Raw genomic sequence first — 22,903 nt, 5'->3', positions numbered from 1 at the left:
TTAAACAAGCTGGTAACGGGGATAATCTACTGTACAGAGCTGCTCATTTTCCACAGATGAGTGCAAGTGGAAATCCACCTGTAAACCGACACATAAGAAGCCTCTAGCCCTGATAGTGGTGGAGATACATATTTTAAAATATGCAACACTGTTCATGTTCCGGCATTCAAGGACCAGGGTGTCTTTGCCCTTCACCAGTCTCTTCCTTGTTACCGTCAGTCATTTAATCTCCCATTTCCTTACAGCCCCTCAACCTGCCCAACCTCCTCTTTTTGCCACCAGTCCACGCCTGCAACGCAACCCCCTCTCCTAAGCATCTCCCACCCAAACTCTGCAAAGTCTCAACTATCTGGTTCAGAAGAAATAACACAAACTGGGAAAATCTTTGCAAATAAACCATACCGGTGTCTTGTATTGACTTTCATTAGCTCATTCTAGGCACAGAACATTGGTTTCTTTGGGAGAAAATGAGGAGGCTTTGGCAACATATTACATCCCTGCCTATTCTTTTCCTACAAGATCACTTCTCCATCATATTCATTTACAATAATAATTTTAAAAATACACACCAAACTCAAGAGTGTACCATATGATTGCAACAGTTCCTCCCAAACACAACCATGTTATCAGCCGGCTGAGTGTTCCTGGCAAAGGCCAGGATTAGATCAGGATACTTGTTGGAAAACTAATTGTTCAAAGAGGAAGCTAGAGAAGAAATTCTTACCCGGGATTCCTCCAACAGCAGCAGGCGGTATTTGTTCAACATGGCTTGTGTGCGCTTCAACAACTGTGTAGACACCATTTCAAACTCTTCATCTACTAGAAAAAAGCAGAACAGGAAGGGAGGGAGGGAGGGAGGGAGGGAGGGAGAGAGGGGTGGTGGTTATATGATTGCCTCCTGTGAATGGGACCTGCTGTAACGAAAACCCTTCTTGCTGCTGGAGAATATTCATAATGCACTAATGTAAGTATTTCTTTCTCTCTTTTTTGGCCAATTACTTTTATTGATTTTCCACAATTTTTAACGAATTGTTACCAAATTAATACAAATTTAAAAGTTGACTTCCCACCCCCCAAAAGTCCCTTCTATTTTCCTCCCCCCTTTGCTGCTGCTCCCAATAAAATAACTTTTCCACCTATCATTTCAAAATACATTCATCCCTTCTCCCTACACATCACCTGCACAATTACCAATTTCTGCTATGACTTTTATACATTGTTATAACCTGTCCTCAAAATAGTCAAGTAGAGTAAATCCTCTTTTATCTATCTATAATAGTCATTCATCAATTTTGAAACATTTCCTTCTGATACCTCTTGAGAAACACTTTGCCTGAGAAAAAGGGATCTTGCTTCCTTCCAGACAGCACACACACATTCCTCCCTAATATCCCTCCCCTCTCCTAATGTAAGTATTGCTAAAATGGTAGCCATATTTCTCTTTAACTGCAAAGAAAGTACCGTATTTTTCGCCCCATAGGACGCACTTTTTCCCCTCCAAAAATGAAGGGGAAATGTGTGTGTGTCCTATGGGGCGAATGCATGCTTTCGCTGAAGCCTGGAGAGCGAGAGGCATTGGTGCGCACCAACCCCTCTCGCTCTCCAGGCTTCAGGAAGCTATCTGCAAGCCTTGCAAGCCCGGCGGGAGTTTAATTCATTCCCCCCCCCCAAAAAAAAGTGAGGTGCGTCCTATGGGCCGGTGCGCCCTATAGGACGAAAAATACGGCACCTGAAAGACTGGCAAGTTTATTTTGGAATGAATTTTCACAGGCAAGGGCCTATTTTAATCAAGATGCATGAAGCAATCTAGAAAGTTTAGAACCTGCATATACAAACATGTACCCACATGGCACAGCTGTGTGCAACGTGCATCAAAGACGCAAAAATAAAAAATGCAAAAGGGTAGCTTAGAGTAGGTGTACTAACCTATTAGGAATTCAGGATTCTGGATTTAATTGGAGTAGGTGTTCTTCTTCATTCCCACTGCAATCCTATGGGCCTAGCCCTAGAAGATACCCAGTTCACAGCACCCACAATCCAGTGAGCATAGCAGGGATGGTAGTACTGAGCCCTCAAGGAGAACAATTACTTTATGCACATGAAGTACTTTGGGAACTTAGCTTTTGCTTTATCTTAGCTTTTACTTTTAGGATTATGATCATCAGTAAGGATACAGAGTAGTGGGGTTTAATAGAAGGGGGAGCTAATGCTTGGACAATTAGCAGACAAGCTATGGGAAACAAGAGTCAATCCATCTCTTTGCATCTGATGCAGGAGAATCCCAGACAAAACTCACCTTTCCGATAGTCATGGGGAGAAGGCAATGTTCCTTGGTATACGTGGTATGGTAGGAGCCTCTGTAAGGCATCTTCAAATGACCGAAATGAGGTTTTGTAGTCAGGATGCAGCACTGCTCCTTGGTGTTTATGCAGCTGTTCCAAGAAACTAAAGGAAGCAGCAAAAAAGATTAAGCTTGTCAGGGGTGCTAATTTGGCCCACGAGGTTGTTCCCCCCCCCCAAACCATGTTCACCTGCCCCGTAGCAGATATCAAATATCAGCTACCAGTACCACTTTGCTCCATGTAATTGTTATGTTTGTTCTATGATTGTAGATTTCATTGTTATAACCTGCCATGGGATCTCAAGGTGAAGACTGGGTAAGAAATCATATATATGGCTACAAAGGAACAAAGAACTTAGGTCGTTCTTCTGCACACGGGGATTCCATTTAGTGTCTTTTAAATTTGGTTCCACTCTAGAGCTCCTGAGCAGAGCTAATAATTGCCCAAAGTGGGGTTTGCATTCCGCTTTCGGCAGGATTTCTTGCAGCTTGAGAACTCAAGCTGGGATTGCAGAAAAAGAAAGAATGAATCCATAGTGCACTTCTGATTCTTCCTCTGAAGTTGAATCACCTGATGTCATATGGCAACAGGTGATTTGACAGGTGGGTGACCCCACTGCCCTGTAAAAAGTGGTTTGTGGAGGGTGGGCCAGTTCTGGATTCGACCCACCGGCCAGATGCAGATCCCCACCCTGATAAAACACTAGCATTCCTCCGCTTTGCTTCTGTTCTTAGGACTGAATATTTGTTGAGGGGCTCTGGTAGAGACTCACCAAGCCTCCTTGCTGGGCTGCAGCATGGGAGGGGGCTTCTTCAGGTTTCCAAGCTTGCCCTCATACTGGTAAGGAGAAAAAACAACAACGTAAGAACAAAGAGCAACAGGTGAATTTGAGGCCACAAAGAAAAGCACCTCCTGCTTGTAAGTGGCCAGCCTTCTGGCGAAGATGCTAATCATATTAAAGGTAAAGGTAAAGGTACCCCTGCCCGTACAGGCCAGTCTTGACAGACTCTAGGGTTGTGCGCCCATCTCACTCAAGAGGCCGGGGGCCAGCGCTGTCCGCAGACACTTCCGGGTCACGTGGCCAGCGTGACATCACTGCTCTGGCGAGCCAGAGCCGCACACGGAAACGCCGTTTACCTTCCCGCTAGTAAGCGGTCCCTATTTATCTACTTGCACCCGGGGGTGCTTTCGAACTGCTAGGTTGGCAGGCGCTGGGACCGAGCAGCGGGAGCGCACCCCGCCACGGGGATTCGAACTGCCGACCTTTCAATCGGCAAGCCCTAGGCGCTGAGGCTTTTACCCACAGCGCCACCCGCGTCCCACTAATCATATTATAATCATATTACTAATCATATTATGGCAACGCTAATCAGGCAAACATATCAGTGTAGTAAGAGACCTTCGTAGAAAGTGATGGGAGATTTCGCAAATCCTTAGAACCATCAGACAAATTGGAAGAGGTTCAAAAGGAGGACATAATAATAATAATAATAATAATAATAATAATAATAATAATAATAAATAAATAAATAAATAAACAAACAAATAAATAAATTTTATTTATACCCTACCCTCCCGGGCCAGAGCCGGGCTCAGGGCGGCTAACACCAGTAAAATTACAGTAAAAACATAATAGGGGAAAAAACCCAATTTAAAATACAGGTTAAAATGCAATTTAAAATGCAGCTTCATTTTAAAAGCCCATAGATCAAAATCATAAGGGGAGGGAAATATAAGGGTCAGACTGAGTCCAAACCAAAGGCCTGGCGGAACAGCTCTGTCTTGCAGGCCCTGAGGAAATATGTCAAGTCCCGCAAAAAAGATGGTTAGAAGTATGGAATACTAAGTCATATGAGGGAAGGCTGAAGGACTGTTTAGCTTTGAGAAGACCGAAGGGAGGCATGCTAGCACACTCCGAATTTCTGCAGAATGTTGCACAAAAGAGGACAAGGGCTACTGCCCCAGAGGGCAGCACTTGATGTAATGGGTTTGAGCTGCAGGAGGTTTTATTCTGGCTGAAATGATTCAAGGGATATGATTTGGCTGAAGCAGCTTGCCAAAAATATTTAAATGAATGAATAAAAGCGGCATGCTAGTGCATAGGCTCCTCACCTGCTGCTGGATTTGGGATGGGGCTGAAGGCATGAGTTGAGGCAACCCCTTCCCAACCACCTGGAGCTGCAACGGACCTTTCCCCAGGTTCAGGCCTGACACAGAGCTAATGACTCCAGGCTTTGTCTGCCAAAGACACAAGAAGGTTGTTGGATTGTAATGAATTCGATTGTAATGAATTAGAACCAGACACACAAAGGAAGTTAGCAGCAACACAGTTACAGCATTGCCAACGCTTGGGGAGACAGGTACAGCGGTGCCTCGCAAGACGAAAAACTCGCGAGACAAAAGGGTTTTTCCATTTTTTGAGTCGTTCCGCAAGACGAATTTCCCTATGGGCTTGCTTCGCAAGACGAAACGTCTTGCGAGTTCTTGTGAGTTTGTTTCCTTTTTCTTAAAGCTGCTAAGCCGCTAATAGCCGCTAAGCTGTTAATAGCTGCTAACCCGCTAATAGCCTTGCTTCGCAAGACGAAAAAACCGCAAGACGAAGAGACTCGCGGAACGGATTAATTTCGTCTTGCGAGGCACCACTGTATCAGAATTCTTCAGTGCTGCAGTTGCAAACCCTTAGCTATGTGGATAACTACAGCATTTTTAAAAGAGTAAAGCACTTTATTTAAAGCAATGCAAAGCCCTGAGTATGGAAAGATATACTTTAGGTTATTTTCATAAATCGCAAAAGTTGATGGCAGAGCACAAAAGAGCAACGTGTTTACTACTGCAACTAGATAGTAGTTCAAACTACGCTGTTGGAACTATTTAAGTTTAACTATGTTAACTATGTTTGATGTATTACAGTATTTTAATATTTTTTTTGGAAGCCGCCCAGAGTGGCTGGGGAACCCCAGCCAGGTGGGCGAGGTATAAATAATAAATTATTATTATTATTATTATTATTATTATTATTATTATTATTATTATTATTAACTACTAACAATAATCATGAATAACTACTTAGTCTATTAGGCAAAAACTGTAAATAATTCACTATATATCATACTGAAAAATAAATATGTATATATGGATGTACATATGGATGATCTGGCCCCAAGAGTGATAGCTCAGTGACATCTACTGCTAATAAACCTTCTATGTGAGACAGTGTTGATTCTATAATCAATACAATGCTTAAGCAAGACTCATACTGCTGGTGCTAAAAATAAACACTGGCAATTATCAGCATGGGTATGTTTTGTTGCAAAGAATCCTTAGCTTGCTTTAACAATCCCACCTGAACTGGCTGCTGAATGGCAAGAGGACCTGCAGGTTTTGCTTGCCCAGTGGCTGCTTTCCCTCCAGAAATGGTTGTGGCGCTGCTGGAAAATGTTTTACTCTCAGAAGGAGCTGCAGCAGCAATAGCTAGAGAAATGGGGAAGAAAACACAAGCGAGTGAGATTTCAAAATGATATATGGAACATTTTCAAGTTGTAAAAATAGTGTCTGGAATCTCAGTTTGAGTCCTACATCTCTCTATTGGATTTTCTATATGGTGCCCGGTGGTGCAATTTCCTTTTTTTTACAGATGCTTGAGCATCACTGGTCCCTAAAAAAACCTGTAGCTAGGGAGTGGATGGACTAAAGATTGTGGGAGCAAGCTTTTCTCCCTCTCCCCACAAACACAATGTTTGCAGTCATGCGTGGAACTTGGTGGCTACCTTCTCCCTTACCCTTGCAACCAGAAGCCAAACATAGAAACGAGGTTTGATTTCCAGGGTGATTTAAGGCCTGGCTCATCTCATTTAACCACTGCCAGGAGGAAACGGAAGGGAGAAGATAAGATACCAGAGCATATCAGCAAGAACAGGCTATCTCCCCTTGCTGGCACTTTCAACTTCTTTTTCCATCCAAGCTGGCTTCTGAAAGAGTCTGTCTGACTCCTAATGTTCTTTTCTCCCCCTCAATTATGACCAGGCTACTCCCAAGTACATAAACATAAAGCCCTTACCCCTAAAAGGCAGCATTTTAAAAAATGGATACCGACCATCCTGAAGGATGTCTGGAGACTACAGCAGTCCCTGACATTCCGTAGCTGGCCATCCTAGCTCCTGCGTCCAAAGCCAACCCTTTGATTGCTCCACCAGTTCAGTGAAGAAAGCAAAGAGTCTCTGCCCTTCCATTGCAAGGGATTGGGAGAAGGCCATTATTCATATTGGAGGTTAGCCAGGCCAGCAGGGCTAACATTCCTGCTCTCAGGAAATGTGCCAAGGAATCTTTAATGAGCACAATAACGGAGAAAGGGCTAGATGCTTGAATCTTATGTGGAAGAGCAGGGGGAAGAATACTGCAGGGAAAGTTGAGAGCAACGGGGGGTGGGGGGAATAATGTTGCTAAGTCAGATCTTGTTTGGTTTTTCAATCAATCTGGGGAAAAAACAATGGAACCCTTCTTTCCCTTGGCCATGGCAGGCAGGCAGAATTCCACATGGAATCTGGACTTTCATGTGTGGAAGGGGAGGGGGTGTAACAGGATTCTTGCTTTTAAAAAAGTCGGGGGGGGGGGGGAAGGAACAAGTTTCTATCTCTCGTGATTTTGGAGATAAGGCATCAAAACCTTAAAAGCCCACAAAAATTCAAATACGTGTCTTAAAAACCCATCCAGGTTGGAGCAAACTTGCATGAGGAATTGATTGGGATCTTAATTTTGGAGAGGAAAAAATATAAAGGGTCAGTAGTAGTTTATTCCAGTTTCTGGGTAATAGAAAGGGCAATCTTTTTCCTTCTCCTCACAGAACTTAGTGGCATATACAATATATATACACGTGTGTGTTTATGAGTGTTATATCTTGCCCTTTATAAGGTGATCTCCGGGCAGATAACAATGCATAAGCAAAAAGCACAGGACAACATATACAGTTCCGAAACTCCTGCGTAAGTGAGGTGATGCCTGCAATTGCCAAGGTGGGAGGAAACTGGCTGTGCGCTCCCCACAATAAGCTTTGAGCCACTCCAAATGTTTGACAGATCATTGATTCCAAAGCAAAGAATTGATCTGCACTCAATTCTATGCCATATCATAGAGGACACTTTCCTGGAGGTATGGATATCTGATTTGGGGTGGCTTAAATCTTTTTTTTGTGGAATGCACACATACCAGTGCCTTATTCATTCATTTATATACATTGGCTATTATTGGCATTGGGAATAATTATTGACAGTGTCACCTGCCATCAACAACTCATTTCCTGTTTCGTTGTGGCATGAAGCCTCTTATCAAAACCTAGGAAGAACCCTCAGCAACTTCAAGGGACAGGAAGGTGGGCTGCAGTACCTGATGTGGGCACCTCTACCTGCCTTGTAACAAGGCCAGTCCTAACAACTGGGGATGAAAAGGTACACCATTTTGCATGGAGCTGAACACTGCAACTTTTACTCTGCAGTTTCTCACACTAGTCTGTTGTCTCAAAAAACCATTATCTTCTGCAAAGCTTGCACGTATTTCCTTTGCTTTCTACACTGGACTGCACATACAAGACAGGTGCATGCACGCACATGGTTGGAAGAGTGAACGGCACAGGGGAAAAGAAACTACCGTATTTTTTGCTCTATAAGACTCACTTTTCCCCTCCTAAAAAGTAAGGGGGAACGTGTGTGCGTCTTATGGAGTGAATGCAGGCTGCGCAGCTATCACAGAAGCCAGAACAGCAAGAGGGATTGTTGCTTTCGCTGCGCAGCAATTCCTCTTGCTGTTCTGGCTTCTGAGATTCACAATATTTTTTTCCCTTGTTTTCCTCCTCCAAAAACTAGGTGCGTCTTGTGGTCTGGTGTGTCTTATAAAGTGAAAAATACGGTATTTACCAACAGGCAGATATACACAAATATATGGAGCAAAAGACAAGCAGCAACAGTCGGAAAGATTGATAAAACAATGCAGTCCTCCTCTCCCCCAAATTCAGCCCCACAAGCATACCCCAAACAGTGTTTTATCAACGTACACATTGATGCCGATTTGACCAACACAGGTGTTTGTTGCTGGAGGAGTGATGTAGGTTGTGCAGGCTGCCCTCCTCCTCCTCTCTGGACCTGCCCCTTTTCAAGCACTGGAGCTGCCTTGCTCGAAACTGCATTGGAAGGCTGAACGGTGGCAGGCACAGGAGCATGGCTGTGAACCGGTGGTGCCTGGCTTGTTGATACTGTGACCTGCTGTCCTTGGCTGCTAACCAAGACTGAGGAGGGCTGGCTGCTGAACTGGCTCAGCACAGGCGGTGCTTGGCTAGTGGAAGTTGGCTGCTTCGTCTGTAGAATAATCCCCTGGGGCATCTGCATAGAATAAAAAGCCAGAGAATAACCCACCAAAGCCACTGGCAACACTGCGAGCGTGCCAAATTATGTGTTTCCTGAGCAATCAACTAAGTGCAGAACCACACATCTGGGAGTATGGGTAAGACGGCATAGGTCAGAGGATGCAAAACTTTCCTACTATTTAGAGATAAGCACCGAACACATTCTCATGTTTGATTTCTTAAAAAAATTCCGTGCTTATCTGCAAATAATGGAAGTACTTTCACCAATACAAAAAAGGAAAAAGCTCTTTCCTACTGCAACTTCCTTTCCATCTTCCTTACTTGAGGTGCTCAATATAAGGACCCCGCACTTGAGAGACACTGATGTCTGTTTTTAACTGGTGGAGAAGTCAAAGGCAAGAGCTGGGAACTGCCTGGCCTCCTAGTGGCTAGAAGTACCCACAAGCAGTAAGAGCATAGACCTTAGAGATCTGACATCTGGCAGTGGCATTTAAATAGTTGGTTCGTCCTGCGTATCCATGGCAAAGTAGGCCATGCTCAAGGATGAGTTCCTGTAAAGTTCTCAAAGAGCATTTTGGTGGGTAGGCATCCAGCTGTTAAGAAAAAAATTCTGAATGGAAAAACAAGACAATATTGGCTGGGGGGGGGGCTGCCCATATTTGGAATGGAATGGGTATTTGGAAGGGGTGTGTGCAAAGAGTGTCTTTGAGGCAGGCCTGGGGTCTCCTTGGTACAGCAGATTGCCCATAAACGTAATGAATAAGCTGAGGCCACACCACCCTATTTTGTACAGATGGAATCATTTTGTCGCAGTGAGAGGCCTTCACAATTAACCCGATTCCCTTTTCCACCAGTTTCTATGGAATGTGGTTGCTTTACCTGCTGAAACCGATCCATTAGCTGCTTCTGCTGAGGTATGGGTGCTGGAATTGCAGAAAGAGCCTGGAACTGATTCGGAACCATCTGAAAACTCCTCTGCTGCTCCGGCGTCAGATGAAGCGCCTGGGTCGGGGTGGGGGGCTTGATGGGGCCCTGGGCAGAGAACTGAAGCTGGAAATGGGGGGAATGGGTATGCTGCACCTCAGATGCAGCCTGAATCTGGGGCTGTAGCCGGGCCTGCACTTGGGATTCGGCCTGCGGCTGGAGCTGTGGAGCAAGCTGGACCTGTAGCTGCAGATGTGGAGGGGTTGCCAGCTGAGGCTGCCCCTCTGGCTGGGCCTGTGGTGCTTGGAATGATACCTGAGGCTGCGAGGGGGGCCGCAGAGGATGCTGGTTGGGACCGTGAGGAGAGGAAGCAATCTGATTCTGAATCACATACAGATTCTGCATCTGGGTCTGGGGGGTGCAGGACCGGGACAGGGGCTCGGAAGGAGGCCTGGACAAAGTCTGTGGTTGGGAAGGAGGCCTCGAGTGAGGCCGGGACGGTGGCCGGGACAGTGGCTGAGGCTGAGATGGAGGGCGGGACTGGTGTGGAGACTGCATCTGTGAAAGGTGTGTGGGCTGGAGCTGGGGGCTCTCCCCCACGGAAGGATGAGGTAGTGAATGGGATGGGGAGGCTCCGGGAAGTTTCTGCTGCCCTGAAGGCAACTGAAAAAAGGAGTTGGGGTGGGGGGGAAAGAAAGGAAAGAGTAAACTGGGTTAGAAGTCTCTTGTGAAGACACTATGAGGTGCCTAGGCACCACAATCCAGCAGAAGCAGCCAAGAATTATTAAGTCCAAAGCTGGCAATTGCCAGCTTCGTGAGTCAATGAGGCTGCTTGTTCCCTCCTTCCCTTCATCCTCAGTTCACACTGTGAGAGACCCTGAAACAGGAGGGGAAGCTTTCTGGGGCAGGGTGTCGGATTCCCATGCTGTCCCACTGAGAATACTGGTATGTACCTGCCAAATTTATTTCACTGCCTCGGCTTGTTTGCAAAGCTTGGCTGTAAAAGATGTTGCTTGAAAAGATTTTGCCTTTTAAACCATAGTGACCAAGGCAACGGAGAAATAAATACAAGGAAGGTACCAAAAAGTGCTTCTTAAAATGTCAAACGGCTAAACAAAAAGCTTATCTCAAAAATCTTATCCTAAGGAAGGCAGGAAGAAGCTGGCTTCTTTCAATATTTTGGGGAACAGGGAGAAGGGTGTTCATGTCCTCTAATTCCCATTAGACAAATACACACCCCACCCTTTCAATCTGCCCAGTCACCCTCTCTTGGGCAACAAAATCTCCCTGTATTAAATGCCACTTCTCCAGCCTGCCTAGGGCACCCCTACAGAGTAGCGAGTCCTCTACTAACTCCTGTACAGCTTGCACTACAGTATTTTCAACATGACTAACATGCAAGTAGAATTTATGACACTCAGTTTGCAAGTAGTACCGTATTTTTCGCACCATAGGACGCACTTTTTCCCCTCCAAAAATGAAGGGGAAAGGTGTGTGCGTCCTATGGTGCGAATGCAGGCTTTCGCTGAAGCCTGGAGAGTGAGAGGGGTCAGTGCGCACTGACCCCTCACGCTCTCCAGGCTTTGCACACCTTTCCGCAAGCAGCGGGAGCCCAGCGCTGGGCTCCCGCTGCTTGCGGAGAGTTGCCTGCATGCCGAAGCCTGCGTGCGCTGAGCTCAGCGCGCCCAGGCTTCGCGGACCTCTCCGCAAGCAGTGGGAGCGCTCCCGCTGCTTGCGAAGACTTGCCTGCATGCTGAAGCCTGCGCGCGCTGAGCTCAGCGCGCCCAGGCTTCGCGGACCTCTCCGCAAGCAGCGGGAGCGCTCCCACGGCTTGCAGAGAGCTGCCTGTTTGGGGGCTGGGGTCGGGGGAAGCTCGAGCTTCCCCCGCCCCAGCCCCACGCCTGGGGGAAAAATAATTTCCCCCCCTTTATTTCCCCCCCAAAAAACTGGGTGCGCCCTATGGTCCGGTGCGCCCTATGGTGCGAAAAATACGGTACTTCTCCGCTTAAAGAACAATATACACAGGAAGGAAGGAGATACGCATTCTGGTAGGAGACGGCAACATACCACAAGTGCAGTGCACAGCTCTGGAGGGACAGAGGAGAAGACGGGAAGAAAAGCAAGAAAAGGCAGCAGCAGCAGCAGAACCACCACCTCTCAGGGTTAGTTAGGATCGAAAGGGAAGCAAGCAAGAGCAGCAACAGGGAAAAGAGACAAACAGGCGATGGCCACAGTCTGGCAACAGGATCAGTAAGAGGGGGAAAGCCTTTGGCCGATCCTAGAGGTGTCTGCCTATTTCTGGATTGTTGTGTGTTCACCCATGTGCTGAAAAAATAAAAACATAATCTGCCTGAAATCAGATGTGCCCATCCCTTGGATTGTAAATTCCTTCAGGCAAGGAGCCAGTGGTCTTTCTTTATGCTATAGCAAGGCCATATGCCATGTCCATCTTTCCTTTTTTCTTGTTCTTAATTTGGGCATAATGAAAGAGGTAAGTAAAGCTCTTTGCGAACTAAACCATCCACCATCAGTACATGCAGATCATTTCCCTCTATCTGTTGCTTTTTTTCCAAAGCAGAACAAATTATTATTTTATTTAAAGGAGCAAGGGTGGAGCATTAAAGAGGGTGTGATTGCTTTTTGTTATAAGAAAGCTAGATTCCATGCCAGTTTTACTGAGCTTTACTGGTCAGAAGAGAGGAATCCAGAACTGCATATAAACCTTCAAAATATTCACCACAGAGGCAACGAAGGTGCATGTTTTAAAACTTAGATCCATTCTTTGCAGATACAGGTGGTACCATAATAATGTTTGCATGGTTCACAATAACTATTTATAGGAGACTAAAACAAGTTTGGAAAATATAAAATATAGAGATTATAATTTATGATTGTGCTTAGGAAAAGTTCCAAATAATGTTTCAGTTGTTTAATTTTTAAATGAATAACCATTTTCTTTCTTTTTAGCATTTCTGCGGTAACCTGGGGGTGGGAGGGATGCTATGTCTACATCTCAGTGTGTCATCCATACCTCTGTCTCTCTCCCTAGTATTTGTGTGTCTGGGTTCAGGATCAAACTGACTACTCCATGGAAGTACACCAGTATTAAAGATATTAATTAGTGCACTAACAAGTAGGTAGTGCTCCCTGCCTCCCAGCCTGGCCTGAAGAAATGAACTAAGCAAAGCTTTTTCTGTCACTTTCTTTCATATGTCTCATTTCTGCATGTCAGGGTATTGCTAAAGGCACAGCAAAAATGAACACACACGGTAACCTTACATGTAACGGTCAGTAGTCCTCCTAGTTGCTAGGCAGGAGGTAACTACACTAATGAAAATATTCATTCCTCCTGTATTGTTCACCAACTTCCACAAGGGGGAGACTTCATTGTTATTTTCAAAATTGTGTCACCACCAACACCCAAGCCTTGCCTTTGTTTTGAAGTGTGGGAGAATGCAAGTGCGAACCGAAATGAGATGCTAATATTTCTGTGTGTGTGTGTGTGTACGCATTCTGCACAGAGAATGTGCAGGAGAAAGCAAGAAGCTGAAGGGGAGACTAAGAATGGCCAGACATGTTAGACAGAAGGGCTCAAGGCAGGAGGACAGGCCAAAGCGAGGCGACTTTGTGGATTTGCAAACAGGTAAGGGGCTACCTGGCAAGCCATTGCCTGCTGGGGAGGGCCGGCTGAGAACTGAGGTACTTTGGACTCCACCGGCGGCAGGTTGTGGTTCTGGCTCAGCTCTCGGCTGGCAGGCGGCTGCAGGGCTGCGCCTACGCTGCTGCTGACTATCACCGAGGCTGGGACACTGCTTGTGGTGCTGAGGGCGGTGGTGGCTATGCTGTAGATGGGCAGAGGCAGAGGCAGGTGGGGAGGTACTGTGGACTCGTTCATACTGCTCTCCTGCTGCATTTTCAGGGCTGGCGAATAAAATTGCTGCTGCTGTTGCTGTTGCTGCTGCTGCTGTTGCTGGCTCCGATCCTTCTGAAATTTCCAAGAGATTTAGCATGGACCACATTTAGGATAACTACCTGCTTCTACCACCCACTTTTTGTCAATGCTGATGACTGTGTATGCACATGCCCTGAGTCCCGCTCCCCCAAGCAGACACGGCCTTAGAATTGCATCCTAAATTCTGGTTTCAGAGCCCCCACTTCCCCTCTCAGCAACTCGTAATGTGAAAGACACAAAAATAAAGACTATGCAGAAGGTCACGCCTGACGCCGAGTTTCAAAGAATTTGCTTTTAGGGAAAAGAAGGAAGGAAGCAAGCTCCTTTGTGATATATGAGGCTCACAGTCAATGGAAGCCATATAACCTATACTTCACATTCAAACAGGGGTCTGGGCCCACTTGCATAATACTATTTTTAACCACAGAATTATCTTCACTACTACTTTGTGGGTGGCGCTGTGGTCTAAACCACAGAGCCTAGGATTTGCCGATCAGAAGGTCAGCAGTTCAAATCCCCGCGACGGGATGAGCTCCCGTTGCTCGGTCCCTGCTCCTGCCAACCTAGCAGTTCGAAAGCACCTCAAAGTGCAAGTAGATAAATAGGTACCGCTCCGGCGGGAAGGTAAATGGCATTTCCATGCGCTGCTCTGGTTTGCCAGAAGCAGCTTAGTCATGCTGGCCACATGACCCGGAAACGGTACGCCGGCTCCCTCAGCCAATAAAGTGAGATGAGCGCCGCAACCCCAGAGTCATCTGCAACTGGACCTAACAGTCAGGGGTCCCTTTACCTTTACCTTTAGTTCACAACTGTGCCACATGAATAGCAAAACACACAAACTGTTCTCCTGCCTTCCTGTGAGCAGCCAAACTGTGGAAATTTGATTCAGGTGAAAACAAACAAACAAACACCCATATTGTTATTCTTTGGGGTGGAATGGGGCTAGATGTCCACAGTGATTACTCCATCTCAGTTCTACAGCTGGGAAATTTGAATTTTATCATAACAATTTATCATATGTGAATATTAGGAAACTGACATAAACCTACTTAAGCTGCATCACCTATTGGGACAAACTCTGTTTTGCAGAGGTTGCTGAATTGGGGATGGGGGGGCTGCAAGGAGAGAAGTATTGGAAGAGAGCAAGGGCTGAGGACTACAGAGCAGTGCAGGACATTGAAAACTCTGCTCTTTAATGACTGGAAGATCATCCCAACCTTCTACTATCTCTGGCTCACCCCCATTTTTTGGCAGACATCTTCTTGACCGCTTAGCTATCATGAGGTCAAGAAGCCTGTCTGGTTTTGGTTTTTTAAAGCTTTGATGATTTCATGGAGTCATGGCCACACAACTTCCTTGACGTTATCAGTTAATATTTCCTTAATAACCTGGAACATACACGGACAGAGAGAACAAACTAACCAAACTAGCCGTAATTCTAGGAAACCTTTCACTTGCCTGCTGCAGGAACATCTGCATAGAATCCTGGGAGATGATGGTTCCAGCAGCTGCCTGGCCCAAGATAATCTTCTCAGGACTAGATGCCACCAAGCTGGGACTGGGCTGCGAAGTCACGGGTAGCTGTGCTGGCTGCTGAGGCGGCGGAGTTTGCTGCTGTACATTCAGCTGAAGCTGGGAAGGAGCCGAGGACTGGGAAGTGGACTGGACGGTTAATATGTTGGCTTGGTCGCTGCTTGGCAGCAGGTTGGTGCTGGAGGTCGGCTGTGGCTGAATGAGCCCTGGGCTCTGGCTGCTGGCACTAGGGGGTGCTTGGATGGTCACAGTTTGGTTGAGGTTCTCGGTGGCATTCAACATAGCCACTTGGTTAGGCAGGGTGACTCCTTGGATAACAGTCTGACCTGTCTGATTAATGGCACCGCTGGCCAGGGAGGCTGTGATGGTGGGCTGACTCTGAGTTGTCAGGCTACTGGCTAGAGAGACAGGCATCTGGAAGAGAGTCGGCTGGCCAACCTGTCCAGGTTGCAACTGGATAGGAGCAGAGAGAATGTGGGCAGTGCCATGTGCATTCTGCGACGTCAGTACCTGCCCCAGGTTCAGTTGGCTTGCCAGGTTTTGATTGGTGAGGATTTGGGCAGGCAGCGCTTGATTCGTTATTAGCTGCCCGCCAGGCCCTTGGCTGGTGATGATGTGAGTTTGCCCACTAGGATGAGAGGTGGTTAAGATCTGGCCACCCATATTAGCCTGCAAGGCTGACAGCTGTTGGGGAATCTGGACTGCCGAAGTGCCGGTGAGCTGTCCCGGGAGAAGGAACTGGTTTTGACCCTGTAGCATCGCCTGGGGGACATGCTGCGCTGGGATAACAATACTGCTGCCTTGGTTCAGCAAGTGGACACTCATGGGCTTGCTAAGGGCCTGCTGCTGTGGCGGGGGCTGCTTGAACATGTTGGCAGGCAGACCCGGGGGGAATCCAGAGAGCACCACATTTTGCCCAGCCTTGCCTGCCATAAACGTTAGGTTCTGCTGGGCCTTCTGTTGCTGGAGGGCAGCCTCGTTCTGGATGGTAAGGGTAGCATTGTTGGGGCAAAATGTTTTAGGGGTGATCTGATACAACTTCTGCTGGAGGACCCCTGGGGGCTTGGGTTGAATTGGTGTGGGTGTCCGGTGAATGATCACGTTTTGGGTCTGTACCAGCGGGCTGCTCAAGTTTGACGTGACTGTCAGAGGCTGGGAGCCCTGTGTAGCAGATACACTCCCAAACATGGAGCTTCCATTCAGTGTGGTTGTGGCTACTGCTGGGAGGTTCTTCTGGATGACAAGGCCTGCATTCTGGGGAGACACCCCAGCCGAAGTAAGGGTGACCTGTTGCTGTTCTGCTGCTGTCTGAGTGATGTAACTTCCAACTGGCATGGTGGCCACTTGGGAAGACTGAACTTGCTTAGCGATGATCTGCTGAGCAGATTGGTTAATCGCCATCACTTGCTGGCCAACCACTTGAATCTGCCCAATGCCCAGGGCTCCACTGGGACTCCCATTTGGCAACCCTTGAAGGTTGGAAATGGGCTGTATGGTGACGTTTCCCAAGCCAACTTGCTGGAGAAAAGGTTGCACGCTGATGGCCTTGTTGACAACATCGGCTCCAACTGACTGCTGCACCAATGCTTGATGAGTCAAGACTGCAGGTTGCTGCAGTCCAATAAGGTCAGCTCCACCAGAGAAAATCTGTGGTGTGACATCAGAGGCAGTGTGGACAACTGGCTGAAGCGTAGGGAGCTGAAAAGACCCCAGATCCAGTTCTGCCTCCGCCTCCAGAGTCTGCTCAGTGATGTTTGCCTCCTGCAGGCTCTGCTGGAGAATGTCACAGGGCTGGTCTGAGTTCTGTAGGTTGGCCCCGCCCCCTGAAGGTGACCCCAGGATGTCATCTTCCAGGAAGTCTAAGTCAACACTTGTTGTGGGCTGGCTCTGTTCAGTGCTCAGATGATTGCCAGAGGTTTCTTGTACGTGCAGCTAAAAAAAGAGTAAAGATTAAGCACACAGAGAAAAAAGTAAGCTTTCAGTGATAGAAATAAAACAGATTTTTTATATTTTTCTTTGCTCAACAGTTTATGCCTTTTTTCTAGGTGCTATGGAACAGCACCATTTTCTTGGTTTTAATTTTTTGGGGCCAAATTAGACATAGTTTAACTCCTTCCTCCATTCTACTTCTCAAATTTAACTGCCCTCCCAATTGCTGTTAGCCACGGAAGTGAAAAAGCACACACATGCAAATACCTGTCCCTCCACATAGCTAGACCACTTTGATGAAGGCGATTTAAGCTGGAAAATAGTGCAGGAGTAGATTTCTTTTTTTTAACCCTCCTCAGTGACACTAATCCAAATTAGCCTTCCTTGCCAAAGGGCTTTTAAGCAAAAAGGTATTTGTGTGTGGGGGGGGTGGAGTTAGGAGATGCAACCATAGATTTCCCTAGACCAGCCCTTAATATACATTATTACAGTGCACACATACCCTATTGACTGCTGCTTATGCTGGACAAAGGGTGGTAAGCATTTTCTGTCTTATATCAGACCTTGCAACAAAACATCTGGTATAAGACAAAAGCACTTCAGTATCCAGGTTCCCAAGGCACACAAATGGAAGTTCTTGACCTCATTCTGAAAGAAATCTTTCCCCAGCTTTTGCAACCCTCCAACCTTTACTAAGCTGATCACCGTGATCAGGCCCTCCCCACAGAGCAGAACAAAGCATCATGACAGAAGAGGACAGCAAGAGAAGAGCAAATGTGAGACCCAGAGACAACCAACATTCCAAGCAAAAGGTTCAAAATAAACGTGGGCTGATCACACAAATCCTAGCACTGCGCTGCTACCATCCATTGCGCCCAGTGCCAATAACTGTGTGGGTGAAATCAAATCACTCTTGAAGAAGCTACATGAGGAATATCACACAGGAGACTGATTAGGGCTATGAAGAGTCTCTAGGACAATTTTCCTTACACTGATCCCTCTTTCCTTGACACCTCAGCCTCTGCATTTTCCGTAGAACTGGCTAAAGTAAAATATACTTTTCAATTATTTTGTCTGTTTCATTATAACACACGTACAAATGCCAGGCTTGGAATCAAATGTAGAACATGCAGATTTTTTTCCTGATGACATGAGAGAAATGAGGTTTCCACTCCTATCAGTTTCGCTCTTACTCTGCCTCCTTGTACCGACACCTATATACACTTCTGTTTAACAATAAAAGGAATGCAACCAGGATGGCACATTGCTTATTGCCTTTTTGTGGCGTTTTAACCATTTTATCAGGTGTCTAAGACATTAACAGAGCCTGTTCGCCTTCCTATGTTCAGTTTGCCTCTTTTTTGCTATTGTGTGTGCTCACCATGGTGGAAATGTAACATTACAACTTGTATAGCTTCATCATGCACTGAGCATTATGAAAATGATAAATGTGTAAAAGAAAGGACATGATGTTTCTAAAAGTGATATAAACTGTGCTGTAAAAATGAGGTGAAAAATACATACCCCAGCACCCTCAAAGAAGGCACTGGCTGCATCTCCTGTGTTGTCCAAGAGATCATCACTGTCAATCTGTAATTTAAAAGATTTAAATTACTGTATGTGAATGTAAATTTAAGCTTGACAGTGTTCAAGGAGTCAGACTGACACGAAATGGAAAAACAAAGGGGCACCACTTCATTCACAGACCAAGGCACTGGGTAACTTCCTTTCAGTGGCTTGGTTTCTTCCTAGGAACTGTAAACAAGTTCTCGGTTGTGCTGGTGGGATGGTTTTGCTTTGAATTAGAAATTAAGTCAATTGTCATAGGTAACTACTAAGCCTTTTTCTAACTGCATTTGTTCTTCATTCCTCAAAGGTCTCAGAGAAAACAACTGGCAGAACTGTGCCCTCTGCATTTCATTTCTAGGACTGGCACCACCTCTGTTCTCTGTGTCACTTCTTTCATTGTAGACATACAAGCCAAAGGTAACTTAAGCTGGAGGCTTTTTGATTTGTTAATTAGTCATGCATCAACATAAGCATTTAAAGAAGCGTACAGAAGAGCAAGTCCTCACCTTTTCAGATCCATGTAAAAAATCGTTCAATGCCTGAGGATCACTGGGGGGGGAGAAATGACATAGGAAATTTACTTACAAGTAAACATCTAAAGGACTATGCTGTTATTTATGTACCAAAACAGACAAATGAGCCTATACCTATCCTTATCAATATGTTGGTGGGGGTGGGTGGGGGATTCCAATGGTTTCTTGGTTTTGGTTCCACTTCTTCTGTCCTCAAACGCATTTGTATTCCCTTTCTAGTCAGGATCTTAATTACCAAGCCATGCCTAAAATCTATTTACATGGTGCTTATAGAACAGAATTTAATGGTCATCATATGTCAGTGCTAAGTATTATTGGCACAAGGCTATCTGATGCAAGACCCAATGGAAGGCCCACTGAAATTCTTACTTTTTAAGTAATTATTATTCTTACATTACTGAACTGGTAGCCTTTTTTTTTTCTGGTCTCAAGCCATAGCTGTCAACTTTCCCCTTTTTTTAAGGGACATTCCCTTATTCCAAATAGGATTCCTTGCAAGAAAAGGGAAAAGTTGAGAGCTATGTCTTAAGCAGATCTTAAATTAATTTTTCTCTTGGCTCCCCCATGAATCTTGGGTTTTCTTATTATGTTATTTATAAACTTACATTGGTCTGTGGCTGTAATAAACCTATCTACTGCCCAATACTGGGTTGAGGAACTGGATCTGATGGGTGGGCAAGATCCAGAAAACTGGCCCACCCTCCATGCACAGGTCTGCCCACCTTCCAATATGACAACAGGTGAGAACTTTAAAGGAACAAAGGCAGGACCATGCTCAATAATTGTACTTTAAACCTTTCCTTTCTAGCGTCAGCTTGAATTCAAGCCACAGCTACTAAGATTTCTGCCTGCTTTCAGTAAGGAGTGGCTCCCATTCCATAAGTTGGTGCGGCTGGGGGAGATGGCCTCATCAGCCTCATTTGGCTCATGGGGTGGAAGCTCCCCATCCGTGGTCACAGTGTTTCCCAACCTTGTGCCTCCAGCTGTTTTTGGACTACAATTCCCATCATCCCTTGCCACTGGTCTTGCTAGTCAGGGATGATGGGAGTTGTAGTTCAAAAACAGCTGGAGGCACAAGGTTGGGAAACACTGGTCTAAAACATCATTTATTTTGCCAATTGTTCTGTAACAGCAACTTTCTCTTTCTGGGGAAGCCTCGTGTAGCTCTGACTGTCAGATTTAATGAGAAAGCTTCTGGTTCTAGCTGCGCATCCTCTATAAAGATCAAGAACAGGCCAAGCGGCATGTGTTCCACCAAAGTCAGGCAGCAACAGTTGTCAAGGCAGCAGTCACGTAGAGGGGCTCCAAGATTTTGAACCAAGCGTGGTTGAAAGGTGCAGCGCTTGCTAAGCTAGAGAACAAAAATATCTGTAATGGAATGTTCCGTTTCTGAAACCCTTTTGCCACCAGAGAGAACACGCTTTTCATGGGCAAAGGGAAAATACTTACCAAATTACATCTAGCAAGCACCGGCCATCTTCATCATCCATGTCAACTGAAAGGAAAGGTTAGAGAATGTGTTACGGTCATGTAACGGCATGTGACATGCTAGTGAAGTGCTCCTTTTGACACCAAACCCCCCAGTTGTGCAACTCTGCCAACACTTCCTTCCCAGTCCATGTAATGCTGGCTCCAAGATTTTGGAAGCACTTGGCCTTAACCTTGAACTGCAAACTGAGAATTTTCTAATCCTGCTTCTGACATTTTTTTTTTTTAGTTTTCTCTGAGAAGTAAAAATGGCTGTGTTGGTAGAGTGCTGACCCTTTGCTGATCTTAGAGCCCTGCAAATACCAGAACTCACAACTCTCTGGAGCTGAAACTACATCCAAGCATGAACTGTATCCCTATATTTTGTTAGGTGCATTAGCACCCAACATCTCTATGGAAAGTCTAGTCCCAAGCCTATTGCTGGTCTTTGCCACAGAACCAATGCAATGTTTTTTGAATACCAATGTTAGCATGTTGGGATATTAGCATACCAAGCAAAGAAAACAATCCATCGCACTCCATTAACACCCCCGACACATATTAAGAAGTCACAGATATATTCTTTTTTTCAATTTACTTGAGTTATGGAATAAAATAGGAAGAATTAAGTCTATCAGGTAAATCTGCTGGTCAAGCTTTGATCTCCCAGCTGAACTTCTCTCAAGGCACTCTTGTTTTAGCACAACTGACAAGCATGGTTTTGAACAGAGCTTTTTTTAAAAAACCACCCTTGTTTCTCACAATCCTCCTTTGTAAATGTTGACAACAGCAGATATTCTATAAACGCTCAAATATTTGTGAACAGTGTTTGAAACTCCCATCGTTCTAGGGGCATTTTGCGACAGGGAATTTCATTAGAGCAAGCAGTTTCTGAGCTCTGGGTGCAGTACTGCGCCTAAGATTTCAGATTAAAACTGCAGAATGGAAGGAAAGGAGGACCTTTTTCTGCCTCCCCACTTTCATCTAATCTCTGAAGACTGGAGAAGAGACCCTCTTAAGAATATTAGGGGGTGAGCAGGGGAAGGACTAGACCACATGAAAAATGAACATAATATTTTAGCTGCAGTTCCTTCATTTTCAGCTTTGTATTCTTGTTATAAAAAAGCACACCTAGACATTCCGTTGCTATGCCCATAACCTAGGTTTAAGGTGCCATTTAGCTCCTAGCTTTCATATCTCAGTTTCTAACACTGTTTGTGGAGTGTTTAAAATGGATATTTGATGAGGGATAACATTTTATTTCAATATTTGACAGTGGTTTTCTAGTATTTAGTATCTGGTGACATTTGATAGGTAACTTGCAATGATACTAAGTGTTTAACAGTTAATGTTTGGCCGCTGAAGATAACTTGTATTTATTTACTACCAAAGAGATGCCCAATTTTGCATTAAAAAGTGAATTCAACTCTCACACTGAAAATCTGACTAGAAAATTTAGAAAATCTGTACAATTTTGAATAACCTGCAGGTTAACAGCTTTGGTTGTCAAGAGGCTGAGGGCTCAAGAGACATTTTGTGCAAAATTCATTTGGATATTTCCTGGATTTGCAGAAGGAAACTGAAGAAGTGCAACTATATCCCAGAAGAGGCTTGGTGATCTTTTCTTCAAATGATTCCTTTGGATTCTTTCCTGGGGGTGGGGGGTGGGGGTATTTCTGCTGCAGGTATCAAGAATTTGAGAAGCCTGAATCATTTGCTGTTGCCAGCTTTGCCCATCCAAGTTAAACAGTACTGGGGACAGGGAAAAAGAAACCCCTTGCTTATAAGCTCAACGCTCTTCATGTAAGCAGAAAGACAACTTCTGCATTTAAAAAGAGTAAAAGAAGTGTGTGTGTGTGAGAGAGAGGGGGGGGGGGTCACAGATCGAGTGGGTTTTCCTGTTTAGTGAGCATCCTTTCTGTCAATTCCAGAAAGGACCTCCCGGGTTTCCTTGGGAATTCCCAACCACTCAGAGAATCAATACAACTATGCAACAGGCCCATTCAAGTCTGATCACTGGATCCAATATCCTTTTAGCACTGAGTGAGCTGACTAGCAGAGTACAAGAGCGGCTGATATCCAAGCATACAGCATAGCAAACATGCTCTCCAGCATGCATGGTGACCACATGGTAGTTCCCCAATGGAGACGGCTGTAAACACATAACAGAATTGCTGGGACGTCTCTGAATTTGAACAACACTGGCTGGATGCAGGCCAGGAAAGCAACAGAAAACAAATCCCTGCGTTTCAGCAGAGCTGAAAGACAGATTTTTCATTCGGTGAAAGTGCAAGAGGGGAAA

The 22,903-nt window shown here is 45.5% G+C and overlaps 1 protein-coding gene across 4 annotated transcripts in view; it reads right to left on the bottom strand.

Annotated features, from left to right (window-relative positions):
• Positions 1 to 22,903, bottom strand: part of BICRA (BRD4 interacting chromatin remodeling complex associated protein) — a 102,728-nt gene that overhangs the window by 11,735 nt on the left and 68,090 nt on the right. Inside the window, exons 3-14 of one of the 4 annotated variants that reach the window (XM_028742010.2) lie at positions 20,584 to 20,629; positions 19,108 to 19,150; positions 18,557 to 18,622; positions 15,029 to 17,035; positions 13,274 to 13,603; positions 9,574 to 10,281; positions 8,386 to 8,710; positions 5,686 to 5,813; positions 4,455 to 4,580; positions 3,115 to 3,179; positions 2,297 to 2,445; positions 725 to 819 (exon numbers count right to left, since the gene is read on the bottom strand). In XM_028742010.2, coding sequence (XP_028597843.2) covers positions 725 to 819; positions 2,297 to 2,445; positions 3,115 to 3,179; positions 4,455 to 4,580; positions 5,686 to 5,813; positions 8,386 to 8,710; positions 9,574 to 10,281; positions 13,274 to 13,603; positions 15,029 to 17,035; positions 18,557 to 18,622; positions 19,108 to 19,150; positions 20,584 to 20,624 — 4,083 coding nt within the window. In that variant the 5' untranslated portion in view covers positions 20,625 to 20,629. The remainder of the gene's footprint in view (positions 1 to 724; positions 820 to 2,296; positions 2,446 to 3,114; positions 3,180 to 4,454; positions 4,581 to 5,685; positions 5,814 to 8,385; positions 8,711 to 9,573; positions 10,282 to 13,273; positions 13,604 to 15,028; positions 17,036 to 18,556; positions 18,623 to 19,107; positions 19,151 to 20,583; positions 20,630 to 22,903) is intronic. The other 3 variants (XM_028742012.2, XM_028742015.2, XM_028742013.2) reach the window with 3 other exon arrangements.

Source organism: Podarcis muralis, chromosome 7 (genome assembly GCF_964188315.1).
Source record: "Podarcis muralis chromosome 7, rPodMur119.hap1.1, whole genome shotgun sequence".
NCBI lineage: Eukaryota > Metazoa > Chordata > Lepidosauria > Squamata > Lacertidae > Podarcis > Podarcis muralis.
This window is presented reverse-complemented; position numbering and strand designations above follow the sequence as displayed.